This window comes from Thamnophis sirtalis, unplaced genomic scaffold (genome assembly GCF_051295495.1).
Source record: "Thamnophis sirtalis isolate CommonGarterSnake01/CBP01778 unplaced genomic scaffold, rThaSir2_p1.2 scaffold_8, whole genome shotgun sequence".
In the NCBI taxonomy this organism is placed as follows: Eukaryota; Metazoa; Chordata; class Lepidosauria; order Squamata; family Natricidae; genus Thamnophis; species Thamnophis sirtalis.
In genome coordinates, this window is record NW_028261388.1 from 64,138,233 (window position 1) to 64,165,744 (window position 27,512).

The 27,512-nt window shown below is 43.8% G+C and overlaps 1 protein-coding gene across 6 annotated transcripts in view; it reads left to right on the forward strand.

Moving 5' to 3' along the window:
- The window catches only part of DMD (dystrophin), a 1,286,665-nt gene that overhangs the window by 207,338 nt on the left and 1,051,815 nt on the right, over nucleotides 1-27,512 (forward strand). For all 6 annotated transcript variants that reach the window (XM_087721810.1, XM_087721811.1, XM_087721815.1 and 3 more), the window contains exons 5-6: nucleotides 2,303-2,395; nucleotides 3,269-3,441. In XM_087721810.1, coding sequence (XP_087577936.1) covers nucleotides 2,303-2,395; nucleotides 3,269-3,441 — 266 coding nt within the window. The remainder of the gene's footprint in view (nucleotides 1-2,302; nucleotides 2,396-3,268; nucleotides 3,442-27,512) is intronic.

A 27,512-nucleotide genomic window follows, 5' to 3' on the forward strand; every position in this document is an offset into this window, starting at 1 on the left:
ACTGTGGCAATTTGCAGATCAGAGGCTTTGTTTGTCTCCTTTCGACCGGGGTCCCTGGGATCTAGGGTTTCTTCATCCACCATAGGGAGGTGGCTGAGACAGGCCATCATGGCTGCCTATGAAGCATCAGGTCAGGCTTCCCCTGCAGGCATCACCGCCCATTCTACGCATAGCGCCACCACGACTGCTGCCTGGGCCACCAGGGCCCCATTTGAAGACATCTGCTGAGCGGCCACGTGGGCCTCTCTGACTCCGTTTATACATCACTACTAGCTGGACGTTTATGCCTCGGCTGAGGCATCCTTCGGTAGAAGGGTCCTTCAACGGGTGGCAGTCGCCCTTCCCCCGGGTCCTTCTTCCCTCCCTGGGACTGTAGCTTAGGTATGTCCCTGCCATGACCCCTCCCTCTACACCAAAAAGAATGTTGGTCTTACCTGAACATGTCTTTTAGGTGATGTGGAGGGAGGGGTCACGTTCCCACCCTAGCTAGTTGAGTTAGGGTCCGGGGGAGGGTCAGGAGGTCTTTCCTGGGGTCTCTGTGTGTTTTGTTCACAGATAAGGACACTGTTCGCCATCGAGGAAACTGGGAGCCAATGGGATAGCTGAAGGCTAAGAAGTTTTCTCTCAGTCTAACAGACCAAACAGGCTGTGATAAAACCCTGCCGTGACCCCTCCCTCCACATCACCTAAAAGACACGTTCTGGTAAGACCAACATTCTGTCTCCTCGCAAAGGTATGAGCAGTGGGTGGATGGCCAGCCTGCCAGCCAGCATACCCTGCCCCGCTACCCCATTCACCTGAGCTGGCCAGGCACTCCAGACCGTGGATGCACAGCAGTCCTGCAGGCTGTAAGGCTGGGGCCATGCAAGAAGACCGCTTGGGCAGGGAGAGAGGGAAGCCCTGGCCCTGCCATCTTGGCTGACAGCTCTGCTCTCCTTGCTCTTGCTCCCCTTGTGAGTTCCAGTGCATGCATACGCGCTGGCCAGCTGGTCTTTACGTGTGCATGCACACCAGAAACCAAAAGACCAGGTGGCCGGCGTGCATGTGCGTGCCAGAAACTGGAATATCTTCCTGGCACACGCAAGTGCATCAGGCAGCTGCTCTTTCAGTTCCTGGTGCCCCTGTGCATGTGAAGGCCAGCTGGCTAGTGCGCCAGAACCTGGAAGAACAATAGGCGACATCTCCGCATGCCTGGCTCTGTATGCCATTTCTGGCATGTGTGCCATAGGTTCGCCATCATGGCCCTAAATGGATAAAAAAATTGTCTCTAATGAAGAAGTGTGAGTTTCTGATTGATGGAGCAGGAACCGCAATGGAAGTGTTAATTATAGGTTAGGCAATACCCAGGGATCAAATAAGAAAATAATTTGGTTAGAATAATTAGTAATAGATCCAGATATGAAGTATTTGGAAAACCTTCATCTAATTATATATGATAATGTAAAGAAATATAGAAACATAGTCCTGTTAAGGAAATGTTTGGGGCAAAATTGTATGCAAGCTGTTTGAGTTTTGAAAGTTAATGGTATGAAAATTAAATGGAAGACTCAAATGAAGGAGAATCTGCACATTTTATGTTGACACTACAAGTTGGCACTTGTAGAAATATATCAACTCATAGAATCCTACTATTTGGACAGATAAATATGGGAGATCATAGATGAAGTAGTCTGGATTGAGCACTTATGCAAAATAATATCTACAAAATATTTACAAGGGAGATGATATAAAATAAATATTTTATATTAATCACAAATTAATGAAATGTTTATGTATTGTTTCTACTTTTATTATTCAATTTCTTTCCTATACTTTCAGAATTATCATTACTGGATTTTTAAAAACATGCATATTATGAAAAGAGCTATAAATATAATTGTTTCTGCAAGCTTTCTTTCAATATGCTGCCAAAACATTTTATTAAAAAGTATTTAATCATTTAAGTTTATGTTTATTTTGTAATATATTATATCCTTGCCAATTTCATTTTCCTTTAATGACTTCAAATGTTTGCATTCTGTCAACAAATGGTCAAATATTTGTTAGATTTATTTAGATTTATTCCTCTCTACAAGTTAAATGGTAGATAAATATGCAAACATAGACACTACCCTGAATGTATACATTTAAAAAAAATATGACTTTTAGAAGTCTGATTATATTAATTCAGCAATAATATATTGTGCCATTCGCTTGGAAATATAAACCCATTTGCTTCTGCTTTATTACTTTTACCTTGCAAAGAAAAACATTTATATTTCTTAATTTCTATCTTTTATTCTGTTTTGTCTTGTTCTAACAGGTAGATCTGGTAAATATTGGCAGTATAGATATTGTGGATGGAAATCATAAATTGACCCTTGGATTGGTCTGGAGTATAATTCTCCACTGGCAGGTATCAAATGATTATTTCTAGAAGAGCTGTAGGAAGTATGAGTAATAAACAAAGAACACTAATATAGCTCTTTATTTATAATTTATAAATTATTAAATTTATGTCACTGCCCATTTTATTTCCATGATGCTGGGTGACTTACAAAGCTAAAAATAAAAAAGTCCCACCTCAAAAAATAATAATAACAAGCACTCATTAAAACATTAAAACGTTTAAAAACATAATCTCTGGGAGATCACCATTCATTTTTCTAATAATATAACCACTTTGGTGTCACTACATCAATAGATCCCCAGGCCAGATGGCAAAACCATGTCTTCAGGGTCTCCTGGAGCTAGTCTAACCTCAGAATAATGATGTTCCAAAGAAAAGATGCTCTGGCAGAAACGGCTCTTATCGTTCATCCTTTTAGATGACATTGTGGATATTCTTTCTGCCAGAAGTGATTGGATCTGTAGATGTAAATGGGGAAAAATTCATCAAGTACCCCAGCCCAATGTTTTATAGGAGTTTGTAGTTCATTACTAGCACCTTACACTGACTGGAGCTAGCTGCAAAGGAAGGAACAGCACATTACAATATAGATATTGTGCATAGAAATAATAAACGGACCCTTGGATTGGTTGGAATATAATTTTCCACTGGAATATCATGCAGCTTATAGTTTTACTGCACTAAATGTGTAGAAATGATTTATTTTATTTCAATTTGTCAGATTCTCAGTAGAGAGCATTAGACCTGATGAATAATTGGGCTGAACCTCCCCCCCTTCCCCCATGGCTAAAAATGAAATTGAAAAAGCTGGGTTTACGGAAGAGAAGTGGGTTGACTTCATAAATATAGCTAATGTTGGAATTCTGTGTTGTAAACTAGGTAAAAAATGTTATGAAAAGCATCATGGCTGGACTGCAACAAACAAACAGTGAAAAGATCTTGTTAAGCTGGGTTCGTCAATCAACTCAGAACTATCCACAGGTCAATGTTTTTAATTTTACCAATAGCTGGTCTGATGGTTTGGCTGTCAATGCACTCATACACAGTCACAGGTAGGTAAACTATTATAAATTCACTTGTAATTAAAGCAATTTTCCTTTTGGCTGTCTATCTCTGCCTCATTTTGTCTCTTTTAATGGTGTGTATGTGGTGTGTATATACTGTTAAAAAAATTAAAACATCAAGCATAAATGCCCTATTCATAACAGAAACCAAGAAAAGCTTGATTTTTTTTAAACAGCAGTTGCTATACTACTGAATTGATTCACTTTTCTGGAAACTGAATTCTGATAATTTAGTAGAAATACACAGTCCCTGTTGGGGTTTACCTATGTGAATTATAGTTAGTGAAGAATTAGCTTCAATCTGTAAGAAGGATGTATAGGACAATTGAACAGCCAATGTGCAACTGATTCGGTTTCAGGATCCAAATATATGCATCAAACCTTTCAATGGAGAATATTAGTATATCTCCATGAACACCTTCAACAGCAGGGCATATTGGCACACTAAATTTAAGTGTTCTAATGTGGAAAGCTACACAGATGTGACAAGGTATTAGGATATATACATCCATTCATGCAGTGTAATATAGTGGCAAGATTAATAGCAATGTCAATAGCCAATCAAAATCTGTTTAACTTTACTCCAAGCATTTGGAGACAAATGTAATTTTTTTTTATTGTGAAATGTGTCTGTCAGTAGACACTGAATCAAGGCCACACGCTATTTATTTGTTTGAGATAGATATTACTTTAGCCCAGGGTGAAATGCTACTGGATCAGGCTGGTTTGCCTGAACCGGTAGTAAAAAAAAATGCTTTAAAAAGTTTTTAAAAAATTTAAAAAAAGATTCTGGTGATTGTGCGGCACAGCTGATTATTGGAACCTTTTTAAAAACTTTTTACAGCATTTTTTTACTACTGGTTTGGGTGAATAGGTGCAGAAAGAACATTCTTTGTTGTGCATTTTTGATGTTAGATAACAATTTTAGGTCTTGAGATATGATAGAACCTAGAAATTTGAAGGTCTCTACTGTTGATACTATGTTGTCTAGTATTGTACAAGGTGGTAGTATGGTAGAGTTTTTTCTAAAGTCTATCACCATTTCTATGGTTTTGAGTGTGTTCAGTTCCAGATCGTTCCGGTTGCACCACGAGGCTAGTTGTTCAACCTCCCATCTGTGGATGCATTGTTGTCTCAAATGAGACCAATCACTGTTGCATCATCTGCAAACTTCAGTAGTTTAACAGATGGATCATTTGAGATGCAGTCATTGGTATATAAGAGAGAAGAAAAGTGGAGAGAGCACACAGGCCTGGAGGGCTCATGTGCTCAATGTACATGTATCTGATGTGATATTGCCTAGCTTCCCCTGCTTCTTCCTGTCTGTTAGGAAGCTTGTAATCCACTTACAAATGTGCTCAAGTACTGCTAGCTGATTTAGTTTAGTTAGAAGAATGTCCGGTATGATGGTATTGAATGCTGAACTGAAGTCTACAAGACGACCCTTAGGTAGGTCTTTGGAGATTCAAGATGTTGTAGGATGTAGGGCAGAGCCATATTAACAGCATCATCTGTCAATCTATTTGCTTGGTATGCAAATTGTAGGGGGTTTAACAGAGGATCCCTGATGGTTTTCAAGTGGAACATCACTAGCATCACAGTATAGCCAAAGGTCCTTGCCCATTGAATCATACAGTGTTTTACATGTTCACTTTCCAAATTCAGTTTCAGTAACATTTTATAAATCTTAGCAATAATATGTTCATCACTACCACAGAGAAAGATTTCTAATTCATTTTTAACAAAATCAAATCCATAACTCTTTTTGTGTAGTTTAAATCTTTCTTTTAGTTGTTGATATGTAAACCAGTGGCAAACATAGCCTTTCTAATTTCAGCTCTTACCTCAACTTTAGGGTAGGGTCACTGAAGTTGAAAGATATTATTTTGCCATCAGTCCATCAGACTGGCTTCGCCACCATTCCTTTTCTTTAAAAAGCTTCCTGAGGAGACACCCAAAGAGCAACATCATAGAGAACCTTGTTTTATATTTATTCCAAACTTTTAATATGACATGTCTAGCAAAGTGATTATTGAAATCAACATTAACTTTAACTTTGTCATACCGTAGATAACTGTGCCATTCAAACCTTAATTTATGGCCATCTAAATCAAGTAGCCTCTTATTCTGGAGGTTCACTCTTTTAATCAGGCCACATATCATGCATCAAAATACAATTTCAAACCCCATCTTTCCTTAGCATCTTGCAATAACTTGTATCTAATTCTTGGCTTTTTTCCCTTGCCAACTTGGAAATGCCCCTCTGCCATTGTTTAAATGGATTATCAGTTGCAAGTAGTGGTAATGCCTGGAACAGAAAGAACATCTTTGGTAAAACATTCATCTTAATTACAAAGATTCTACCTAATAGTGATAAATGGAATTTGTTCCCTCTTTCTAAGTGCTTTTTAATATTCTTCCAAAGAGGCACATAATTATTTTGGAACAATTTTATATTTGTGTTTGTCAACATAACCCACAAGTACTTCACCTTTTTCTCAACCTTAAAACCCAACTTTTTGGTCAGGATATCACTGTCCTGAGATGATATATTCTTAATCAACATTGTTGTTTTCTGCTTTTTTTATTTTAAAACCCACTAAAGCGCCAAACACATCAAATTTCCTCATCAAATGTTCTATGTTTTTTTGGGGGGTCTTGCAAAAATATAACCAAATCAAGCAAATGCCCTCAATTTATAAACTTCTTTCTTGGTGGTTATTTATTTATTTATTGAATTTGTACTGCTGCCTATTTGCCTATGGCAACTCAAGGTGGCTTACAGAATATAAAACCAAATTTAAAACAATAAAAACTAAAAAGGAATCAAATAAATTAATATAGTAAAATATAACAAAATCACTCCTGCTCTGGTGACAGCAGATCACACAACCCATTTAATGGGCTCCATCCTGCTCTGTGTTCTCCAGGCCTGCTGGCAGAACCAAGTCTTCAGCACCTTCCAGAAGAGTATTAGATTCAGGCCATTTTAATCTCTAAGGAAATGATGTTCCAGAGGGAATCACCACAGAGAAGAGCCTTCTTCTGGATCCTACCAAGTGTATCTCCCTCAGGGATGGGACCAGCAACATTCCTTGCCTCCCCACTCTGATGGGTTGGGTAGATTTGACCAGCAAGAGATGGTCCCTCAGATAACATGGTCCCAAGCCATGAAGGGCTTTAAAGGTGGCAACCAACACCTTGAATTGCACCCAGAAGCAAATTGGTAACCAATGCAGCTCCCACAGGAGAGGTGATACACCAGCGTCTGCATAAAACCATACGGGCAGCTATATTTTGCACCAACTGGAGCTTCTGGATGCTCTTCAAGGACAGCCCCATGTACAGCATGTTGCAATAGTCAAGACAAGAAGTGACTAGTCCTAGGGCATGAGTAGGGACTGTTGGTCCAAGAAAGGGGGTAACTGGTGCACAACTCGCAGTTACGCAAAGGCCCTCCTGGCCATGAACACCACCTGCTCTTGGAGCAGGAGTCATGAGTCTAGGAAAACCCCTAGACTCACGCAAAGGGTCTGTTTGGACTAGTGCCACCCCATCCAAGACCAAAGGTAGCAATTCTCCCTGAGCCAACGAGACCCAAACCCAGAGCCACTTGGTCTTGCAAGGGTTTTGTTTTAACCTATTGCTTCTCATCCATCCCCTAACAGCCTCAAGGCACTGTGAGAGGGAGGACACAGCATCACTTAATTCACCACAGGCTGAGACATATATCTGAGTATCAGCATATTGGTGATACCTCAGTCCATGGTGACAGATGATCTCACCCAGTGTATTTGTATTTATTAAGTTTGTATGCCACCCTATTCCCGAGAGACTCAGGGCGGCTCACAATAAAAAGGGAAGGGATACAAAAAATAAAAATAAAACAACAGATTAAAATTCTACAACAGCCGTAACCTCGAATGGGGCTGGATAGTTCAACTGCCCCAGGCCTGCCGGAACAGCCAGGCCTTAACTGCTTTGCGGAAGGCCAGGAGGGTAGTAAGGGTCTGGATCTCCATGGGGAGATCGTTCTAGAGGGCCAGAGCAGCCACAGAGAAGGCCCTCCCCCGAGGAGTTGCCAGCCGACATTGGCCGGCAGATGGAATTCGGAGGAGGCTTCATATAAATGTTGAACAGGAGTGGAGAGAGTACTGAGCCCTGTGGAACCCAGTAAAGCAGTGGATGAGTGCTGGATCTCTTCCCTCCTATCAACACTGACTGAAAGCGGTCGCAGAGGAAGGAAGTAAACCAGGATAGCACAAGGCCTCCCACACCCAACCCCGCAAAGCCACCCCAGGAAAATACCACAGTCAATGGTATTGAAAGCCACTGAGAGGTCAAGAAAAGCAAGGATGGATGTACTACCCCCATCCCACTCCTGTCAGAGATCATCCAAAAGTACGACCAATGCCATTTATATCCCAAATCCAGGTCTGAATCCTGATTAATAGGGGTCAAGATTATCCATTTCATCCAGAAACCAGGGACGTGCAGGCAGAGGAGGCAGGGGAGGCAGAGCCTCACCACTGTCATCATGAAAAGAAAAGAAAATGTAAAAGGAAAAAGGCAAGAGCTGAGGTCAGGCTGAGCTAGTTGCTGCCAAAGTCACCATGGATGACTCTGCTTAGTGCTTAACTGTTTAAAAAAGCCTCTTAAAAAGCACTCTCTATAGGAGGCAGCAGGAGAATGAGGTGCCTCATCTAGTCTGACTTTTTATGATCACTCGAGCAGAGTTAAGCAAGGGTTAAAAGCCGAAAAATTCCTGACGTAGGTGAGGCATGTTGTTCTCCTGCCTCCTCCTATAGAGGGTGCTTTTTAGAGGCTTTTTTAAACAGTTAAGCAGAGTCATCCACGGTGACTCTGGCAGCAACTAGCTCAGCCTTACCTCAGCTCTTGCCTTTTTCCTTTTACATTTTTTTTCTTTTCATGATGGCAGGCAAGAGCAGAGTTGAAATCCTCTCTGAAACAGCTGGAAAAGGTATGTGTGGGTTGGAGGGAGGGGGAGGAATTCAAACTTCATCCTCCTGGTGCAGCTTTGTGTGTGTGTGTTTGAGAGAGGGGGGAGGGAGGGAGGGAGAGAGAGAGGAAGGAGGGGAAGGGAGAAGAAAAAGAAAGAAGGAAACTTATTTAGCAAAGGAGAAAAACAAATGCTGTTGCTTTAAATCGGAACTGAGCATGCCTGGCTGTGGAATTCTGGGAGTTGAAGTCCACAAGTCTAAAAAAATTGCTGCCTCACCAGCCATAAACCTCACTGCACATCACTGCCAGAAACCTATGGAGCTGCTATGCAACCACCTTCTCAACCACCTTCCCCAAAAAGGGAAGATTGGAGAGAGGTCAGAAATTAATCAATAGGGTGGAATCCAGTGATGGCTTTATTTTCTCATCTTGTCTTATATTCAAAACTTCCAACACCAAGATAAACAGCAGAGACGACAAGGGCCATCCTTGTCTCATGCCCTTTTGAATTTTAAATGAGTTAATCAAGTCACCATTTATGACAATTTTGCTTTCTGTGATGTGTAAAGTCCATTTTTTCTAGCATTTTAAACATAAAATCCCAATTTAAATTGTCAAAGGCCTTCTCTGCATCTAAAAACATTAAGGCTGCCTGTTTCTCACTATGATATTGTCAATATTCAATAATGTTCAAAACAGTCCTCACATTGTCTTTTAGATGTCTTTTTGGCAGGAAGCAAGATTGTATATGTATATATGCTGGTAAAATCTTCTTTGGTCTTTCTGCCAAAATTGCAGCAAAGAGTTTATAGTCCAGTTTAATAATGAAATTGATCTGTAATCTTTTGTCTTTGTAACATTTTGACCCTTCGGTAACAACACAATATTGGCTTCCTTCCACATTTGAGATATCTTCCCTCTCCCTTTTAATATATCATTCATTGTATTCTTTAGTGATTGAAAAGGTTCATCCTCAAAGTGCTTATAGTGTTGGCTTTTAAGGCCATCTTTTAAGTTGGACTTTTACATGATTTCATTTTTTTAATGGCTTCTAATATCTCAAAGACAGTTATTGGATCATTCATAAGTTATCTCTGAGTTTGTGATAATTTAGGCAGCTGTTGTCTTAAAAGATGTTCATCTATTTTTGACATATCTAACTCCTGTCTTTTATACAGATTGAAATAGAAGTTATGAAAGGACTTTTTGATAAGTTTATTATCTATTATTATATTGCAGCCTTTACAGATTTTCTCAGTCATTGTTTTCCCCCCTTTCCTTTCTCAGTTTATATGCCAACCATCTCCCTGGTTTATTTGAAAACTCAAAGTGTCTTTGTTTTGTGTACTTCCATTTTGTTTCTATTTCTTGTAGTGTTAACATGGATAGTTGTTGTCGTAGCAATTTAATTTGATGTAAAGTTTTTGGATCTGTAGGTTTCTTTTGCAATTCAATTTCTTTCTGTCTGATTTTATCCAATATCTTTTGCATCTTTTCCTGAGATTTTTTTCTTCTCTAAGTGATTGTACTTTATAAAATAACCCATCATAACAGTTTTACTAGCATCCCACACAATTGTTAAGGTTGTCCCTTTACCTAAATTATTATGAAATACTCATGTAGTTTATTTTTACAGTCTTTTATTATTGTTTGCTTTTGCAGAATATTCATTTAATTTCCATCTGAAACTCAAAACTTTCTTCTAAGAACCAAAAACACTGGATTATGATCAGAAAAAGATTTGGGTAAAATATCTGTTTGTAGAATTTTATCTGCAAGATTTTTAGAAGTCCATATCGTATAAATCCTTGAAAAACTTTTGTCTAGTTGACATCACAGGGAACGGTCTCCCCCTTCCCTATGCTACGTTCTTCCTGCTTGTGGGTTCTAGAGGGAGCCAAAGCCGCCCTGTAGGGGTGGTGAAGCAAAGAGGGGTACCCTGTGAGGTCAAGGAGAGTCGAGCTCTCCTGTCTGGCCTGGGGTTGTTTTTCCCTCTCGCCATGGCAAGAAGAAGAGACAGTCTAAAGTCAGGAAGCTGGGACAACCAAAGAACAACTAAGACTGGTGCTGGAACAAAGTAGGTGAACTGTGTTGGAACTGGGGGAGAGGATTTCCCATTTGCTTTAAATTTAACTGCAAGGGACATTTTAGAACTATCCACTCAGAACCATGCATTTAAGTGGCGTCCAGGCATTCTGATAAAACACCAGACTGGAAATGGAAGGTGCAGGAGAGAAAAATTATAAATTTTGAAATATACAGGAAATTTAACTCTTAAATTGGAAAGAAGTGATGCTGGGAAGGCATTTTAAAATGCTGGAATCTCTTACCTACGAAATGTATTCTGCTTTTATAATTGTTTTACAACTGAAAATAACAACTGACTAGCAATACTAAAATTTAAGAGTGCCCCCTGCAGACAAAAGGGGAAACTACAAGTTTAGAAATACCTATATGGAGGACAGTGAATATCCTGACTACTGGAGACCCAAATGTGAAAATGAGGAAACTATTTAATTAAAGGACGCTTGAATGTTATGATAAAAGATTGAACCTGCAAAGATATGCAAAGAGGTTTTTGATAATCTTAGGACTAGTTAAATGGACTGAGTGTTTATGGATGGGATATAAAGAACTGGGATTTGTGCACTCCTTGAAGGGAAACTCAAGACTGAATAAATAGTTCTCAGATTGCTGGACAAAAATTGAATCTTTTAAAAGAAAATAAGATATTTTATAAGGAAGAAATGAGTGGAATTTTTTAAAAAATGGAGTTACTTTTTCAAAATACAAAAGATATCATGGAGAAAGGATTTAAGGAGATTATGGAAAAATGGAAAATACCATACTAGGGATGATGTCAGGTCCTCCTTCGTTTAATAATCAAGAAAGAAACCACTCAACTCCATGCTTTAGAATTAAGTGTACTTTTACTAATTACAAATGATGAGTAGCAAAGCAAAGCTGAGTCTGAGTAAAAAGGCGTGAAAGCAATAGATATCATGTATAATTCAATCCCCTCCCCTTGGCACCCCATTTCATAGTCCAATAATAATTCACCCAACCGTCAGGTGGGAGATGTCTTCAAAGTTTCAAGTTTCAAATCTCAAGTTTAATTTTATTTATAGGCCGCCCAATCCCGGAGGACTCTGGGCGGCTTCAGGCTGGAATGCTGGACAGTTGGCCTTGGCAGGAAACTCCCTTCTTCCACATGCACAGATAGATGGTCAGGACAGCTCCTAATAACAATCCTCCAGTACATAATAATTCCCCTCCCAAATACCATGCCCCCCTCCCCGTTTCAATGGCAGCCGAAAAGCAGCGAAGCAGAGGCTGACATCCGGCCCTCCTCTAGAAAAGGATGGTCAAACCTGCAGAAACGAAAGAACACAGACAAACAAATGAACAACATGACATAGAAGAGAGAAAGGGGAATGGGAAAATTAGCAGTCCACATAGAAATCAGGGTTTATCAGGGTAAGTAGAGTAGAACTTGCGGAGCAGACGAGGAGCTCGAACATGGGACTTGTCAACCCATTCAGTGTGTGATGGGGGAAAATGTTTCCAAGCCACAAGATACTGAATACGGTTCCTCCGTTTAGGAGAGTCCAAAATTTCCCGGACTTCAAAATGCTGCTCCCCCTCTATCAAAAGTGCGGCGGGCAGAGGCGGAAGAGGAGTCCTCAACGGAGAAGTATGTTCCGGTTTCAGGAGATTAACATGAAAAACAGGATAAACCCGGTTGAGATGCTTAGGCAATTGGAGACGGACAGAAACAGGGTTGATGATCTTGACAATTGGAAACGGGCCAACATATTTTGGGCCCAATTTCTTCGACTTTTGAGTCGTTTGAAGAAACTTAGTGGATAAATAAACCCGATCACCAACCTTATAGTCATGAGGTTTAGACCTCTTCCTATCCGCCTGTTTCTTATGCACGTGGTGTGCAGCATCCAGCGCCCGGTGCGTCAAAGGCCACATCTCCTGAAGGCGATCATTCCACTCGGAGAGTGAGGACACTTGTGGTTTCTCGCGAGGAATCTCTGGGATGGGCACAAAATCTTGCCTGTAAACAACACGGAAAGGGGTAAAGCCCGTGCTACTGTGCACAGAATTGTTGTATGCCACTTCAGCATGAGGCAACAATTCCACCCAATCATCCTGCTGGTAGTTGATGAAGCAACAAAGATATTTCTCCAGCACAGAATTAGTCCTCTCACAGGCCCCATTAGTGTGAGGATGGTGGGAGGAGCTTAAGCCCTGGGTGGAGCCAATCAGTTTCAGGAATTCTTTCCAAAATAGCGAGGTGAACTGGACACCCCTATCTGAGATGATGCGGTCCGGCACCCCATGCAAACGATAGATATGCGAGATGAACATCTTAGCCAGAGATTTGGCGGATGGGATCTTAGAGCAAGGAATGAAATTTATTTATTTATTTATTTATTTATTTATTTATTTATTTATTTATTTATTTATTTATTTATTTATTTATTAGACTTATATACCGCTTCATAGGGGTTTCAGCCCTCTCTAAGCGGTTTACAAATTTTTTAGCAAATTGAGTCAGTAACTTGCCCCCACAGTCCGGGTCCTCATTTCACCCACCTCGGAAGAATGGAAGGTTGAGTCGACCTTGAGCCAGTGAAATTTGAACCGCTGAGCTGCAGATCACAGTCAGCTAAAGTGGCCTGCAGTACTGCACCCTAACCACTGCGCCACCTCGGCTCTTGAATTTGAAATGAACTTGCTTGGAGAATAAGTCAGTAACAACCCAGATTACTGTATTTCCTTGACTCTCCGGAAGTTCAACAATGAACTCTTTCCATGAGGCTTCCGGGTGAGCTACCGCCTGGAGCAACCCTTGGGGTTTTCCCAGAGGGTGTTTTGCAGCGGCACAAATGGAACAACTAGCCACATAAGACTCAATGTCTTTTTTCAATGAAGGCCACCAAAATTGTCTCTTAACGAGATGCAAGGTTTTGACGAACCCAAAGTGTCTGGCCATGCGAGAGTCATGAGCCCGTTGGAGGACGGTGGTTCTAATGGATGTAGGGACGTATAATTTTGCACCAATCCAAGTCAATCCATCTTTCATGGTGCATTCATTCATATGTTGCTGGAACCATTCATCCTTTGTAAGGGCCCCCTTTAGTTCAGAGATAAAGTCTTGTGTGCCCTCTAACTTAGAGGTTGTCTGACTCCTGGTGACAACAGGAGCAGCCAGACTCCTTGTGGGAATGACAGGTTGGACAACACTGAGCTTTGAACTGTTGTACTGCAGGAGCCTGGACAAAGCATCAGCCATAAAATTCTTCCCTCCTGGAATGTATTTCAAAGTAAAATTGAACCTATTGAAATGTTGTGCCCAGCACATCTGTTTGGGAGACAGTTATTTGGGGTTTTTCAACGCCTCCAAGTTTTTGTGGTCAGTCTACACCTCAAAAGGGTGTTTAGCGCCCTCTAGAAAATGACGGCAGGTCATCAAAGCCCAACGAACAGCAAAAGCTTCTTTTTCTCAAATAGCCCAGCGTCTCTCAGTGTCGGTCAGCTTGCGAGAGGTGTAAGCGCAGGGTTGTAATTCTCCTTGTGCATTTGCTTGAAGCAGTACTGCCCCCACCGCCACATCACTGGCATCAGCCTGGACCACAAAAGGTGCATCCATGTCTGGGTGTTTCAGGACCGGTTCCTCTGCAAACAGGCGTTTCAACTTCTCGAAAGCAGCCTGACACTCCATAGTCCAGTTCAAAGATATGCTAGGTTTGGGCTTTGCTCCTCCTTTCAACTTAAGGAGGTTAGTGATTGGAAGAGCGATCTTAGCGAAGCAGGGAATAAATTGACAATAGAAGTTAGCAAAACCCAAAAAACTCTGTAAGTGCTTACGTGTGCGTGGGGCTTCCCATTTGGTGACAGCCTTAACCTTTGCTGAGTCCATCTCTATCCCTTTGTGGGGGATTCGATAGCCCACCCTCTCCTGATGAAATTCGCACTTGGATAATTTGGCATATAGTTCTGCTGCATGTAGTTTCTTGAGAACTGTGCGGACAAGCTTCACATGTTCTTCACATGCTTCCGTGTAAATAAGGATATCGTCTAGATAGATCATCACGCCTTTGTAAAGATGGTCATGCAAAACTTCATTAATTAGTTGCATAAAGACCGCTGGCGCCCCCTGGAGGCCAAATGGCATTACTCAAAATTGGAAACAACCAAGGGAGCAGTTGAATGCAGTCTTCCATTTGTCCCCCTCTTTAATTCTGACCCGATAGTATGCTTCCCGCAGGTCCAATTTAGTGAAAATTCTCCCCTTCCCTAGTTGTGCCAGCATGTCCTTCATCAGTGGTAAGGGGTAGAGGTTTTGGGCAGAAATGCAGTTAAGATTCTTAAAATTCACACATAAACGAAAGGAGCCATCTTTCTTTTCTCTGAATAACACTGGGGCAGCTACTTTGGGTCTCGCTGGTTCAATGAAGTCCCTTTCCAAGTTTTTATCAATGAATTTTCTCATTTCGTCCATCTCCCTAGGGGTCATTGAATAAATTTGGGGTTTCGGGAGCTTCACCCCAGGTAGAATATCAATGGTGCAATCTGTGGCCCTATGAGGGGGCAACTTATCAGAAGATTTTTCACTGAAAACATCTTTCAGGTCCCAATATTCCTTTGGAATTCTTTCCTCCCCCTCAATTCTTTCTTGCCCTCTGGCCGCTAGTTTGGGGACCGTTTTATCAGGCTCCAGATCCTCCATCCTCCCCTCAGGGGGTGTGGCTGACCAAATTCATAACCACTCATCTCTCCAGTTAATGCGTGGGTTCCATTTACGGAGCCAGGGGAGTCCTAAAATAAGGGGCTGGTCCATCCCTGGGGCTACAATAAAAGTTATCATCTCTTGGTGGGTTCCCACCCACATTTCGATGGGTTCTGTAGCAAAATGAGCAGGACCGCCCCCTACAATAGAGCCATCTAATTGAAGTTTGAAGTTTCATTTTATTTCTATGCCGCCCTATTCCCTATAGGGACTCAGGGCGGCGAACAACTCCAACGGGAAAGGGAACATACAAATACAAAACAGGCAATTAAAATAACCAACAACCACATCTGTCGAGAGTGGAGGGAGCTCATCAACCCCAGGCCTGCCGACACAGCCAGGTTTTAACGGCTTTTCGGAAGGCCAGGAGAGAGGTGAGGGTCCGAATCTCCGCGGGGAGTTCGTTCCAAAGGGCCGGAGCTAATTGACAAAATGCAATTGGGATTTTTAAAGTTTTCAGTTTGAAGCCCATTTTTTCAACTATATCTGGGCTTATAATGCAACGTGAGCAGCCAGAGTCTAAAAGAGCCAGAATTTTCTCTTTTGTGTCAGAAGAGGGCACTCTAAGCTCAACTGGGATAAGCATGGGCCCCGAGCGGGAACTTACCCAGTGGTCCGCGTCCTCATAGTCACTGTCGACAGACGAACTGGGGCTTCTGCACCCTCCTTCCTCCGGCTCGAAGCATCGAGAAATCTCCTCCCCCCTCAAAACAGGTTCTCTTTTCTTGCTAGGAGGCTTCTCAGGCTTTTTCTCCCTCCAGGAGGGCAGAGCGGTGTGGGTCATCTTGACTCAGCAATTCACAGCACGGTGCCCCTCCTTCCCACAGTGGAAGCAGACGGAAGGCTTGGGCTTGCCTGTGAATCCTCCCCTTCCCCCTTTTTGCACCTTTGGGAGAGGAGATTTGGTGGGTGGGAGGGAATCCTCAGTTTCTCCCTCTTCCTTGTAACGAAGTCTAGCCAAATCAACCTCAACATCTGCAGCAGCCTCGTACCAAGGTTCTAAGCGGCGGGGGAGTCTCCTGTTTACACACATCTCTAGTTCCTCTGCCGGTCCTCTTTCCACACCACTCTCTCGAGCCCGGCGTTCGCCCCATGCCTCTTCGAGGAGTTTCATGGCTTGGGACATCTTGTAGTCTTCTTCCTTAGATCCATACCAGTCAGCAGCTGGTTTCCTGGGCCTCCTCCTCGTGACTCCAGTTAGTTGTTCATCAGGTTCCTCTTTCTGCCCCACTCCCCAAGTCCACCTGGGTCGAACAGTAGGTTCCTCCACTCCCAGTTCGGCCAGCATTTCCATTAATGATGGAGCTGCCGTTGCCCCCAAATCTTCCTCCTGGTCACTGCCATGTAAAGACATTTTTTTTCTTCTTTGAGGGCACCCCCCCTCGGAAGGTGTTCACTCCGGGTTGGGTGCGAGGTGAGACTCAGCTTATTGTCAGATGCTCCTTCGTTTAATAATCAAGAAAGAAACCACTCAACTCCATGCTTTAGAATTAAGTGTACTTTTACTAATTACGAACCATGAGTAGCAAAGCAAAGCAAAGCTGAGTCTGAGTAAAAAGGCGTGAAAGCAATAGATATCATGTATAATTAAATCCCCTCCCCTTGGCACCCCATTTCATAGTCCAATAATAATTGACCCAACTGTCAGGTGGGAGATGTCTTCAAAAAGCATCATCAGGCTGGAATTCTGGACAGTTGGCCTTGGCGGGAAACTCCCTTCTTCCACATGTGCAGATAGATGGTCAGGACAGCTCCTAATAACAATCCTCCAGTACATAATGATTCCCCTCCCAAATACCATGCCCCCCTCCCCGTTTCAATGGCAGCCGAAAAGCAGCAGCGAAACAGAGGCTGACAGATGATGAGTAAAGTCCAAGACACCCAGGAAAAGGAGGAGTCAAGAGAAGAAATGAAGGAAGAAGAAGACAAAGAGGAGACAACAATGAAAATAACAGTGATTGATGAATTAAACCAGGGGGAAATATATTAAGGGAGCTGGAAGATATATTTGAAAGGGAGAGATGGATCTTTGTAGAAACTTTAGAAACTGGGCAGTGGAAGAGGGTAGAGGTGAGAAAAGTGCCTACATTGAATATCCAAGATGTAGATACAAACAGAGGTAAAGATTTAAGAGAGGAATGTGGGAGGCAAGTAAAAAAAAAAGCATAGCAATTAAAGTATTGAAGCGAGCAAGAGACAATGGATAGATAATGTTTCTTTTTTTAAATTGTTTGGATTTGCTTTTCCTCCCGCCCCTCCTTAAAGCACAGCAATCAAAGTATCGAGGTGGGCAAGAGACAATGGATGGATGATGTCTTTTTATTGTTGTTCTGATTTGCTTTTCCTTTTCTCTTTCTCTCTTTTCTTTTTTTTAGGTAGGTAACATGATTAGAAATTAGATAGGATAAAAAGAAAAAGTCTTTTAATAAAGGGTCACATGATTAAAACTTAGCATAAGTGATAGACATGAGAGAAGGGGGAATACTAGTGCACATACTTTTATATAATAAAATGGAAGTAATGTCAAGAGAAAACATGGAATAATTGAACAATGATAGATTGCAATCTATTATAAACGTGTATTATTATTGTTGTTGTTGTTGTATCACAGCGGCCAGTTGTTTCACCAGATTTGGCATTGATTACTAGTCGGGCCCCACCCAGGGGCCTAGGATGTCGTAACGTATTTTCGTAATATGTGTGCGGATCCAAGCAGTGCGGCTTTTTGCATTTGACTGATGGTGATTTTGTCAATTTTTAACTGTTTTAAATGTAATCCCAGTGCTTTTGGAATAGCACCCAGTGTGCCGATTACCACTGGAATTACCACTGCTGGTTTGTGCCATAATAATTGAATTTCGATTTTTAAATCCTGGTATTTCGCGATTTTTCCATGTTCCTTCTCGTCAACCCTGCTATCACCTGGTATTGCGATGTCTATGATTGTAACCTTATTTTTCTCAACCAGTGTGATGTCTGGTGTATTATGCGCCAGTATTTTGTCTGTTTGTACATGAAAATCCCATAAGATCTTGGCCATCTGATTTTCGGTGACTTTTTCAGGCTTATGTTCCCACCAGTTTCTTGTTGTTTTAATATTATAATTTTTGCACAAATTCCAATGGATCATTTGTGCTACTGAATTGTGCCACAATTTATAATCAGTCTGCATGATTTTTTTTACAGCAGCTGAGTATGTGATCAACAGTTTCATCAACTTCTTTGCAAAGTCTGCATTTGGCATCATCAGAGGATTTTTCGATTTTGGCCTTAATGGCATTTGTGCGGATAGCTTAGGTTTAGGTTTATTAGATTTATATGCCGCCCTTCTCCCAAGGACTCAGGGCAGCATACAACTTTAAAAGAAACACATAATACAAAAGTTTAAAAAAATTAAATAGAATATCCCAAACCCAATTAAAATTGACAATGACATTTTTTTAAAAAAATTCAAATTAAAATTAACAGTAATCAATAATTTATTTTGTTTTGTTCAGGCCAGGCTTGCTTGCTGGAAAAGCCAACTTTTTAGGGCACGTCGGAAGGACCGGAGGTCGGGGATTATACGAAGCTCCGGGGGCAGCTCATTCCAGAGGGAAGGCGCTCCCACAGAGAAGGCTCTCCCCCTGGGGGTCACTAGCTGACACTGTCTGGCCAACGGCACCCTGAGGAGGCCAACTCTGTGGGATCGCACTGGACAATGGGAGGCTACCGGTGGCAGTAGGTTGTCTCGCAGGTACCCTGGGCCTAAGCCATGGGGTGCTTTAAAGGTCATAATTAGTACCTTGAATCGCACCTGGAAGACAACCGGCAACCAGTGCAGGCCGCCTAAAAGGGGTGTAACATGGGAGCACCTAGATTCCCCCATGATAACCCGCGCAGCCGCATTCTGGACCAGTTGAAGCTTCCGGATGCTCTTCAAGGGCAGCCCCATGTAGAGAGCATTACAGTAGTCCAGGCAAGAAAGGACGAGGGCATGAGTGACTGTGCACAGAGCATCCCGATCCAGGAAGGGGCACAACTGATGTACCAGGCAAACCTGGTAAAAGGCCCCCTGATCACGGCTGTCTGGTGTTCTTCTAAACTAAGCCGCGTATCCAGGAGGACGCCCAGATTGCGGGCCCTCTCTGAGGGGGCTAAAATTTCTCCCTCTATCATCAAAGATTGCATCTGGGAGAGCCCTTGGAACCAGCGGGGTCTCCCCTTTCTGCCTCTTTTTGTGGCTGGGGAGAGCCTTTTGTGACTGGAGAGGACCTTCTCTCCTTACCACCTATGCTACCTGGTTCCCCTGCCCACGCTCATAGATTTGGACCTTTGGACTCCCAGCTTTGCAACCTTGTTCCCGGGCCACCACTATTACCGTCCTCCACCATCTCTGGAACCCCATCTCTGCCACCTGGACCTTTACTCCCCTTCTACCACTCTACCACAGTCTTTGTATGAACTTTGCACATTTTAACAGCCGCACAATTTTTTCTCTTTGTATGGGGTATGTATGTGATATGTGTGTGATGGATGGTTGATGTTTGTACCCATTTTTATTAATATTTATTATTATTGTACCCTGTAATTTTAAATTGACTTATGTGGGGACTGTATGAGTGAGCGACTGTGTATGTATGATAGGACTGGGAGTACAGCCGGGTGCCTCCTCCACTGAGTGCTATTGCAGAAATGGTAGGGGGCCCAGGCCTACCTCCCGTCTTAGAATGACTGAGATAAATGGCCTGCTGGAGAGAGCGGAGGGGAGGGGAAATGGGGTCCACAGGTACGGGAGTGGGCTGGAACATTACGGTCATGACGGGGAGGGGCAGGTACGATGGGAACTTCAGGGCTAGCCATTACCGGGGAAGGAGGGTCCGCTACGTCACAGCGATCCCTCCTTCTGGCCCTGTTAGTTCCACTCCAGGACCAGATGGCGAGAGTGGTCAGGGCCCTGGTCTCAGGCTGTTGTTGCTAAATGCCAGGTCTGTGGTTCACAAGGCTCCCCTCGTCTGGGACCTAATATTAGACGAGGGGGCAGACCTGGCATGTATTACTGAAACCTGGCTGGGCCCGGAGGGAGGAGTCCCCCTCACTGAAATGTGCCCAGAAGATTTTCAGGTGCTCCATCAGCCGCGACCCCAGACAAAGGGGGGAGTGGCTGTCATCATCCGAGGGTCATTAGTTCCTCGTAGGATCCCTGCTCCAGTGCTTGTCGGGTGTGAGTCCTTGTTGGTGAAGTTGGACCTTGCGGGTCAAGTGGGCTTGTTGTTAACGAACCTTCCCCCAACAGCGTTGCAACAGCCATCCCCTTGCTCCTCGAGTCTGTAGCCGAGCGGGCGGTAGAGTTCCCCAGGCTTATGGTACTGGGGGATTTCAACCTGCCTTCACTCGATGAACACTGATAGGGCGCAGGAGTTCATGGCTTCCATGACAGCCATGGACTTGACCCAAGTAATCCGGGGTCCGACTTACTCAGCAGGTCACACACTTGACCTTGTATTCCTCTCAGAGCAGTGGAGATGTGATCTAGATTTGAGGGGCATTAAGATCTTGCCCTTGTCATGGTCTGATCACTTCCTACTGAGGCTTGACTTTCGGAAACTAATCCCTCACTGTAGGGAGGAGGAACCGATTAGGTGGTTCCACCCCAGACGCCTGATGGACCCTATGGGTTTTCAGACGGCGCTTGGTGAAATACCTGACACTCTCATCCACAGTCTGGCAGAGTCCTTAGTCGCTGCTTGGAATACAGCGGCGGTAGGGGCTCTAAACCCGATTGTGCCTTTACGGCCTCTCCGAGGTAGTGGATCCAGGAGGGCTCCTTGGTTCTCTGAGGAACTCCGGGAGATGAAGGGCCAAAAGAGATGCCTAGAGCGCCGCTGGAGGGCCAGTAACTCTGAATCAGACCGAGCACTGATGAGAGCCTATAACAGGACCTATCTCGTGGCAATACGAGCGGTGAAATGTGCGCATTTTGCCGCTCTTATTGCATCCGCTGAATCGTGCCCAGCCACCTTGTTTAGAATAGCCCGCTCCCTCTTGAAAGGGAGGGATGCGGATGACCCTTTACAGGGTAGAGCTGAGGAATTTATTCAGTTTCTAATGGATAAAGTCGCTCAGATTCGGACAGATCTGGACTCCAATTGCACGGTACCAGCCGAGGTACCGGGGGAAGGTCTTGAGCGGATTTCTTGGAGCGAGTTTCAACTTGTCACCTCTGAGGAAGTGGACAAGGCCATGGGAGCAGTGAGTGCCTCCACCTGTATACTGGACCCGTGCCCCTCCTGGCTGGTCTCGACCAGCAGGGGGGTGACACACGGCTGGATCCAGATGATAGTAAACACCTCTCTCAGGAGGGATCCTTCCCGCACCTCCTAAAGGATGCGGTGGTGAGACCCCTCCTGAAGAAGCCATCTCTGGATCCAGCCATTTTGAGTAACTATCTTCCAGTCTCCAACCTCCCCTTTGTAGGGAAGGTTGTTGAGAAAGTGGTGGCCTTTCAACGCCGGTGGTCCTTGGATGAAACCAATTATCTGGATTCCTTTCAGTCTGGTTTCAGGCCTGGTTACAGCACGGAAACTGCTTTGGTTGCACTGATCGATGATCTCTGGCGAGCCAGGGATAGGGGTCACTCCTCTATCCTAATGCTTCTTGACCTCTCAGCGGCCTTCAATACCATCGACCATGCGATGGTTGCAGGAGGTGGGAGTGGGAGGCACCGTTCTTCAGTGGTTCTCCTCCTACCTCTCGGACAGGTCGCAGTCGGTGTTGGTCGGAGGGCAGAGATCGACCCCTAGGCCCCTCAGTTATGGGGTACCACAGGGTTCGGTCCTGTCCCCCCTCCTATTTAACATCTACATGAAGCTGCTGGGTGAGATCATACGCCGGTACGGGATTAAATATCATCAATATGTGGACGATACACAATTGTATCTGTCTGCCCCGTGCCAACTCAGTGAAGCGGTAGAAGTGATGTGCCAGTGCCTGGAGGCTGTCAGGGTCTGGATGGGAGTGAACAAGCTTGCACTCAATCCCGACAAGACTGAGTGGCTATTGATGTTCCCTCCCAAGGATGGTCCAGCTATTCCATCTCTTAGCCTGGGGGGTGAAATTATACGCCCCTCAGAGAGGGTTCGCAATTTGGGAGTCCTCCTGGATCCGCAGCTGACTCTAGAACATCATCTCTCAGCTGTGACCAGCGGGGCCTTTGCCCAGGTTCGCCTGGTGCACCAATTGCGACCCTATCTGGACTGGGAGGCCCTTCGGATAGTCACTCACGCCCTCATCACCTCAAGTCTGGATTACTGTAATGCACTCTACATGGGGCTGCCCCTGAAGAGTGTTCGAAGACTTCAGCTAGTCCAGAATGCAGCCACGCGAGCGATTGTGAGTGCACCTAGGTACACCCACGTTATACCTATCCTCTGCGAGCTGCACTGGCTTCCCATTGGTCTCCGGACATGCTTCAAGGTGCTAGTAGTTACTTTTAAAGCCCTACATGGTATCGGACCTGGCTACCTAAGAGACCGCCTCCTGCCAGTTACCTCCGGATTCCATCTGCCGGCCAATGTCGGCTGGCGACCCCAGCCGAAGGGGAGGGCCTTCTCTGTTGCTGCCAAGGTGGTGCAGTGGTTAAAAGCAGCACTGCAGGCTACTGCTAGATCAGCAGGTCAGCGGTTCAAATCTCACCGGCTCAGGGTTGACTCAGCCTTCCATCCTTCCGAGGTGGGTAAAATGAGGACCCAGATTGTTGGGGGCAATATGCTGACTCTCTGTAAACCGCTTAGAGAGGCCTGAAAGGCCTATGAAGCGGTATATAAGTCTACTGCTATTGCTATTGCTATTGCTCTGGCCCTATGGAACGATCTCCCTGTTGAGATCCGGACCCACACTACCCTTCCGGCCTTCTGCAAAGCGACCAAGACCTGGCTGTTCTGGCAGGCCTGGGGCTGTTGAATTATTCAGCCCCATCTTATGTTATGATTGTTGTTGTATTTTTAACTGTTGTTTTTTATTTTTATTTTTATATCCCCTTTTCCCTTCTTATTTGTAAGCCGCCCTGAGTCTTCCGAGAGTGGGCGGCATACAAGTTAATTAAATAAATAAATAAATAAATAAATAAATAAATAAATAAATAAATAAATAAATAAATAAATAAGATGGAGCAAGATGTGTCTTGGAGGGATTGAGCTTGAGCCTGTTCCTCCCCATCCAGATCCGCACAGCCTCCAGGCATCGGGACATCACGTCGAGGGCATCATTTGGGTGGTTTGGGGTAGAGATGAAAAGTTGGGTATCATCAGCATATTGATGATACCGTACCCCAAAACCATGGATGATCTCACTCAGTGGTTTCATATATATGTTGAACAGGAGGGGTGAGAGAACCGACCCCTGGGGCACCCCACAAGTGGCACGCCTCAGGGTCGATCCCTGCCCTCCAGTCAACACAAACTGTGACTGATCCGACAGGTAGGAGGAGGTGCCCCCCACTCCCAACGCCTCAAGTCGTCGCAGTAGGATACCATGGTTGATGGTATCGAAAGCTGCTGAGAGGTCTAATAGGACCAGGACAGAGGAGCAGCCCCTGTCCTGGGCCCACCAGAGATCATCGACCAATGCAACCAATGCCGTCTCTGTGCTGTATCCGGGCCTGAAGCCCAACTGAAACGGATCCAGATAGACAGCTTCATCCAGGGACTGGGGAAGCTAACATGCTACCGCATTCTCAACAACCTTCGCTACAAAGGTGGTGGGAAAGAACCCCTCTCTCAACGAAGCATTGGTAATCACATTGGTAATCGCCTGGAGCCAGCCTCATGTCACCTCCCGGGAAGCCGAGACTAACCAAGAGGGACATGGGTCTAGCACACAAGTGGTGGCACTGAGTATCCCCATAATCCTGTCCATGCCCTTGGGGGGTCACAGGTTCAAACTCATCACAGATGGTCTCCACAAGATTCATCCCTGTCGACTTGCCCGAATCTACCCAGTGAGAGTCCAAGCCTGTCCGGATCTGAGCGATTTTATCCTGCAGATTCTGAACAAATGCTTCAGCCCTACCCTGCAAGGGGTCTTTCCCAGCTCCTTGGTTAAGTAAGGAGCGGGTCATCCTAAACAGGGGGGCTGGGGAGTTATCTGCGGACGTGATAAGAGCAGAAAAATGTTGCTGTTTTGCTGCTTTTATCGCCACTAAGTAGGATTTAATATGAATTCTTACTAGTGTTTGATCAGATTTGGACCGGCTGGCCCACCAACCACTCTCTAGTCATCTTTTCCGGTGTTTCATCTCCCGGAGCTCCTCGGTAAACCAGGGAGCTACCCGGGATTGACACTGGGTCAGAGGCGGCAAAGGCACAACACGATCCAAAGCCCCAGTGGCCGCCCTATCCCAGGTTTCCACCAGGGCTTCGGTCGAGTTGTGAGCAAGGGATTCAGGAAAAGTCCCAAGCTCCGTCAGGAACCTTTCAGGGTCCATCAGGCGCCTGGGCCTGAACCATCTAGTCGGTTCCTCCTCCGTGCGGTGAGAGGTAGCAGTATGGAATGATACTGATGAGGAAATGATCCGACCATGACAAGGGTTGGATAGAAATATCCCCTAAATCTAGATCATTCATCCACTGCCCAGAGACAAAAATCAGGTCGAGCATGTGTCCCCCATTATGGGTGGGGTCTTGAATTAACTGAGTTAGGTCCATAGCCGTCATGGAAGCCATGAACTCCCGAGCTTACTCAGATGTCTCACCAATGGAAGGCAGATTGAAATCCCCCAGGATCATAAGCCTGGGGAAATGAACCGCCAATCCAGCTAACCTTCAGCAGCTCCGGCAGGGCCGATGAAACGTAGCAGGGAGACAGGTACGTAACAAAAAGGGCCACCTGAACTCCAAGGCCCCATTTCACAAAAAGGGACTCACACCCGCCTATCTGAGGCACAGTGACCTCCTGAAGTCTAAGACTTTCCCTAATAATCACCGCCACCCACCCACCGCTGCCCTGGGCTCTCGGCTGGTTAAACGCCCTAAAGCCTGGTGGGCATAATTCACTAAGGGGAACATCCCCCTCTTGGCTCAACCAGGTCTCCGTAATGTATGCCAGGTCCGCTCTACCCTCTTGTATGAGGTCGTAAATGAGGGGAGCCTTATGTACCACGAACCTGGCATTAAGCGACACCAGCCGGAGACCAGGGTCCTGTAATCCCAAGCACCCAGGGGTGTGAGAAGGGTAATGGTGGTCGGAACGCGTGATTGCTCTTAAACAGCAGACCCGTGTCCCCCAAACATAATTTGTACCTCGTCCCCCACCATATCTGCCTCTCCCACAAACAGTAGAGATGGTGAACCCCCGAATGGAATGGCTTAATGTCTCCCCCGGAATCCCAACCCTTCCCAGCACTCCTGACCCACGCTCATTAGTTAGCTCTGGCTTGTGCCCTGGCAGACTCCCCCCCAAGCCTGTCTGAGCAATCTGTATCAACCCCCCCACCCTCCCCTTAAAATTTGATTTAAAAACCCCTGTAAAAAACCCCTAAGAAGTCTCTTCTTCGCATGCCACCTTGTTCTTGCACAGCCAGGATTAGTGACGCTGTTTCTTTCTTTAATGTACCTGTTGTTAACCATAACCAAGTTTTTTCACTGTCCACTTTATCTTTTATTTTCCCCAGAAATTGGCCATGCAATGCTTTGTTCTGCCAACTCTCCATTCTTGATTTTATCACATCTTTTCTATATTTTCTGTTGGACCTTGAGTAGATTTTTGTTCTTTACTTTGATTAATAGATGTTCTTGACTTTCTTTTAAATAATCAGATTATTATTATTATTATTATTATTATTATTATTATTATTATTATTATTATTAGAAATACATAAGTTGAATGAATGTAATAGTTATGATTAACTTTACTAGTTGTAATTGTATTAGAATGTATGACATCCAAGTGTCACACTGTTCACACATTGATTTGATATATTTATAAAAAATAAAAAACTTGAAAAAAAGAAAAAAAAGACATGTCTTTCTGAAAAAAAGGTTTATTCTCTGTTATAATCATTTTAACATATTCATGAATCTATTAGTACTAAATTGTCCATCATCTCAAAAAAGGTCTTTAGTAGTTTATCCTGGAAGGGTTTAATCCCCTTAGTGGATATTCTATCTTTTTTAAACTAGCAGATATACACTCTTTCCCTAATAATTTATTTGTTATGTATTTCATATCTTGTTTCTTAATATGTATTTCTTGAAGGCAGGTTATGTCAACATTTCCTCAGTTTATCCCAAAAGAATAGAATTTTTCTCTTTTTCAAGATGTCAGTAAGATTTCCTTTTTCTCAAAATTCTAACTGGAATTTTCTTCAGAACAATTACCATATTTTTCAGAGTATGATGCACTCCCCACCCCCTCCAAAAAAGTGGGTGGAAATGTCTGTGCATCTTATACAGTGAATATTGCGGCAGGGGGAGGGAGGTTGGTGTGGCACAGATCAGCTCTTCTAGAACAGCAGAAAATGGGCAGCGGTGAACAGGCAGTGGTGGTAAATGGGCCATGCTGAATGGTCGGTGGCATGTAATGGGTCATGCCGAACGGGCGATGCTGAATGGGCCAGATGAATACCAGATGGATGCTGGGAGGCAGAGGCAGATTTTTTTCCCTGTTTTCTTCCCCAAAAGCTAGGTTTTTTCCCCCAAAAGCTAGGTGCATTTTATAGTCCAAAAATGTGGTATATCCACGTTTTCCATTCTCAGTTTATCTTTAAAGTGGCAATCCAAAACATAATCTCTTGTTATTCTTGCAAATGAACTATGAGATTAATTTTCTCATCATGGCAAATCTGGAATTTACTCTGTATACTTTGTATAGATCTATATCAAGAAGTTTTTTCTTTATTAATTAACTGAGCCAAACACTTAACCAGCCTTAGTCTGATATCTTCAGGAATTGCTCAAAATCTTAATTAAAATTCCTTAGTCTGAGATTCCAAAATTGTTCTCTCTTCCAGTTCAGCTTCACATAAAGTATTTGTCGTCTCCAATATGTGCTCCATAAGATCCACTTTGTCCTTCATCTGTTTGATATCTGCATATCTCCCAGAGTTCTCTTACAAGAGCATCAATCTTGGATGCAGGCTTTATTCCCATAGATTAAATGAACTCATATGTTTTAGCTGTATGTTAATCCATAAAGGGCCCTAAAAGTTATATATCTGCTGATAATTTCTCAAATTTTTCTGTGTTGTTACATGTAGCCATTTTGATAATGTGTAGCTGAAATTTAAAAATTTTAAATTAAAAGTTTTAGAGTTATA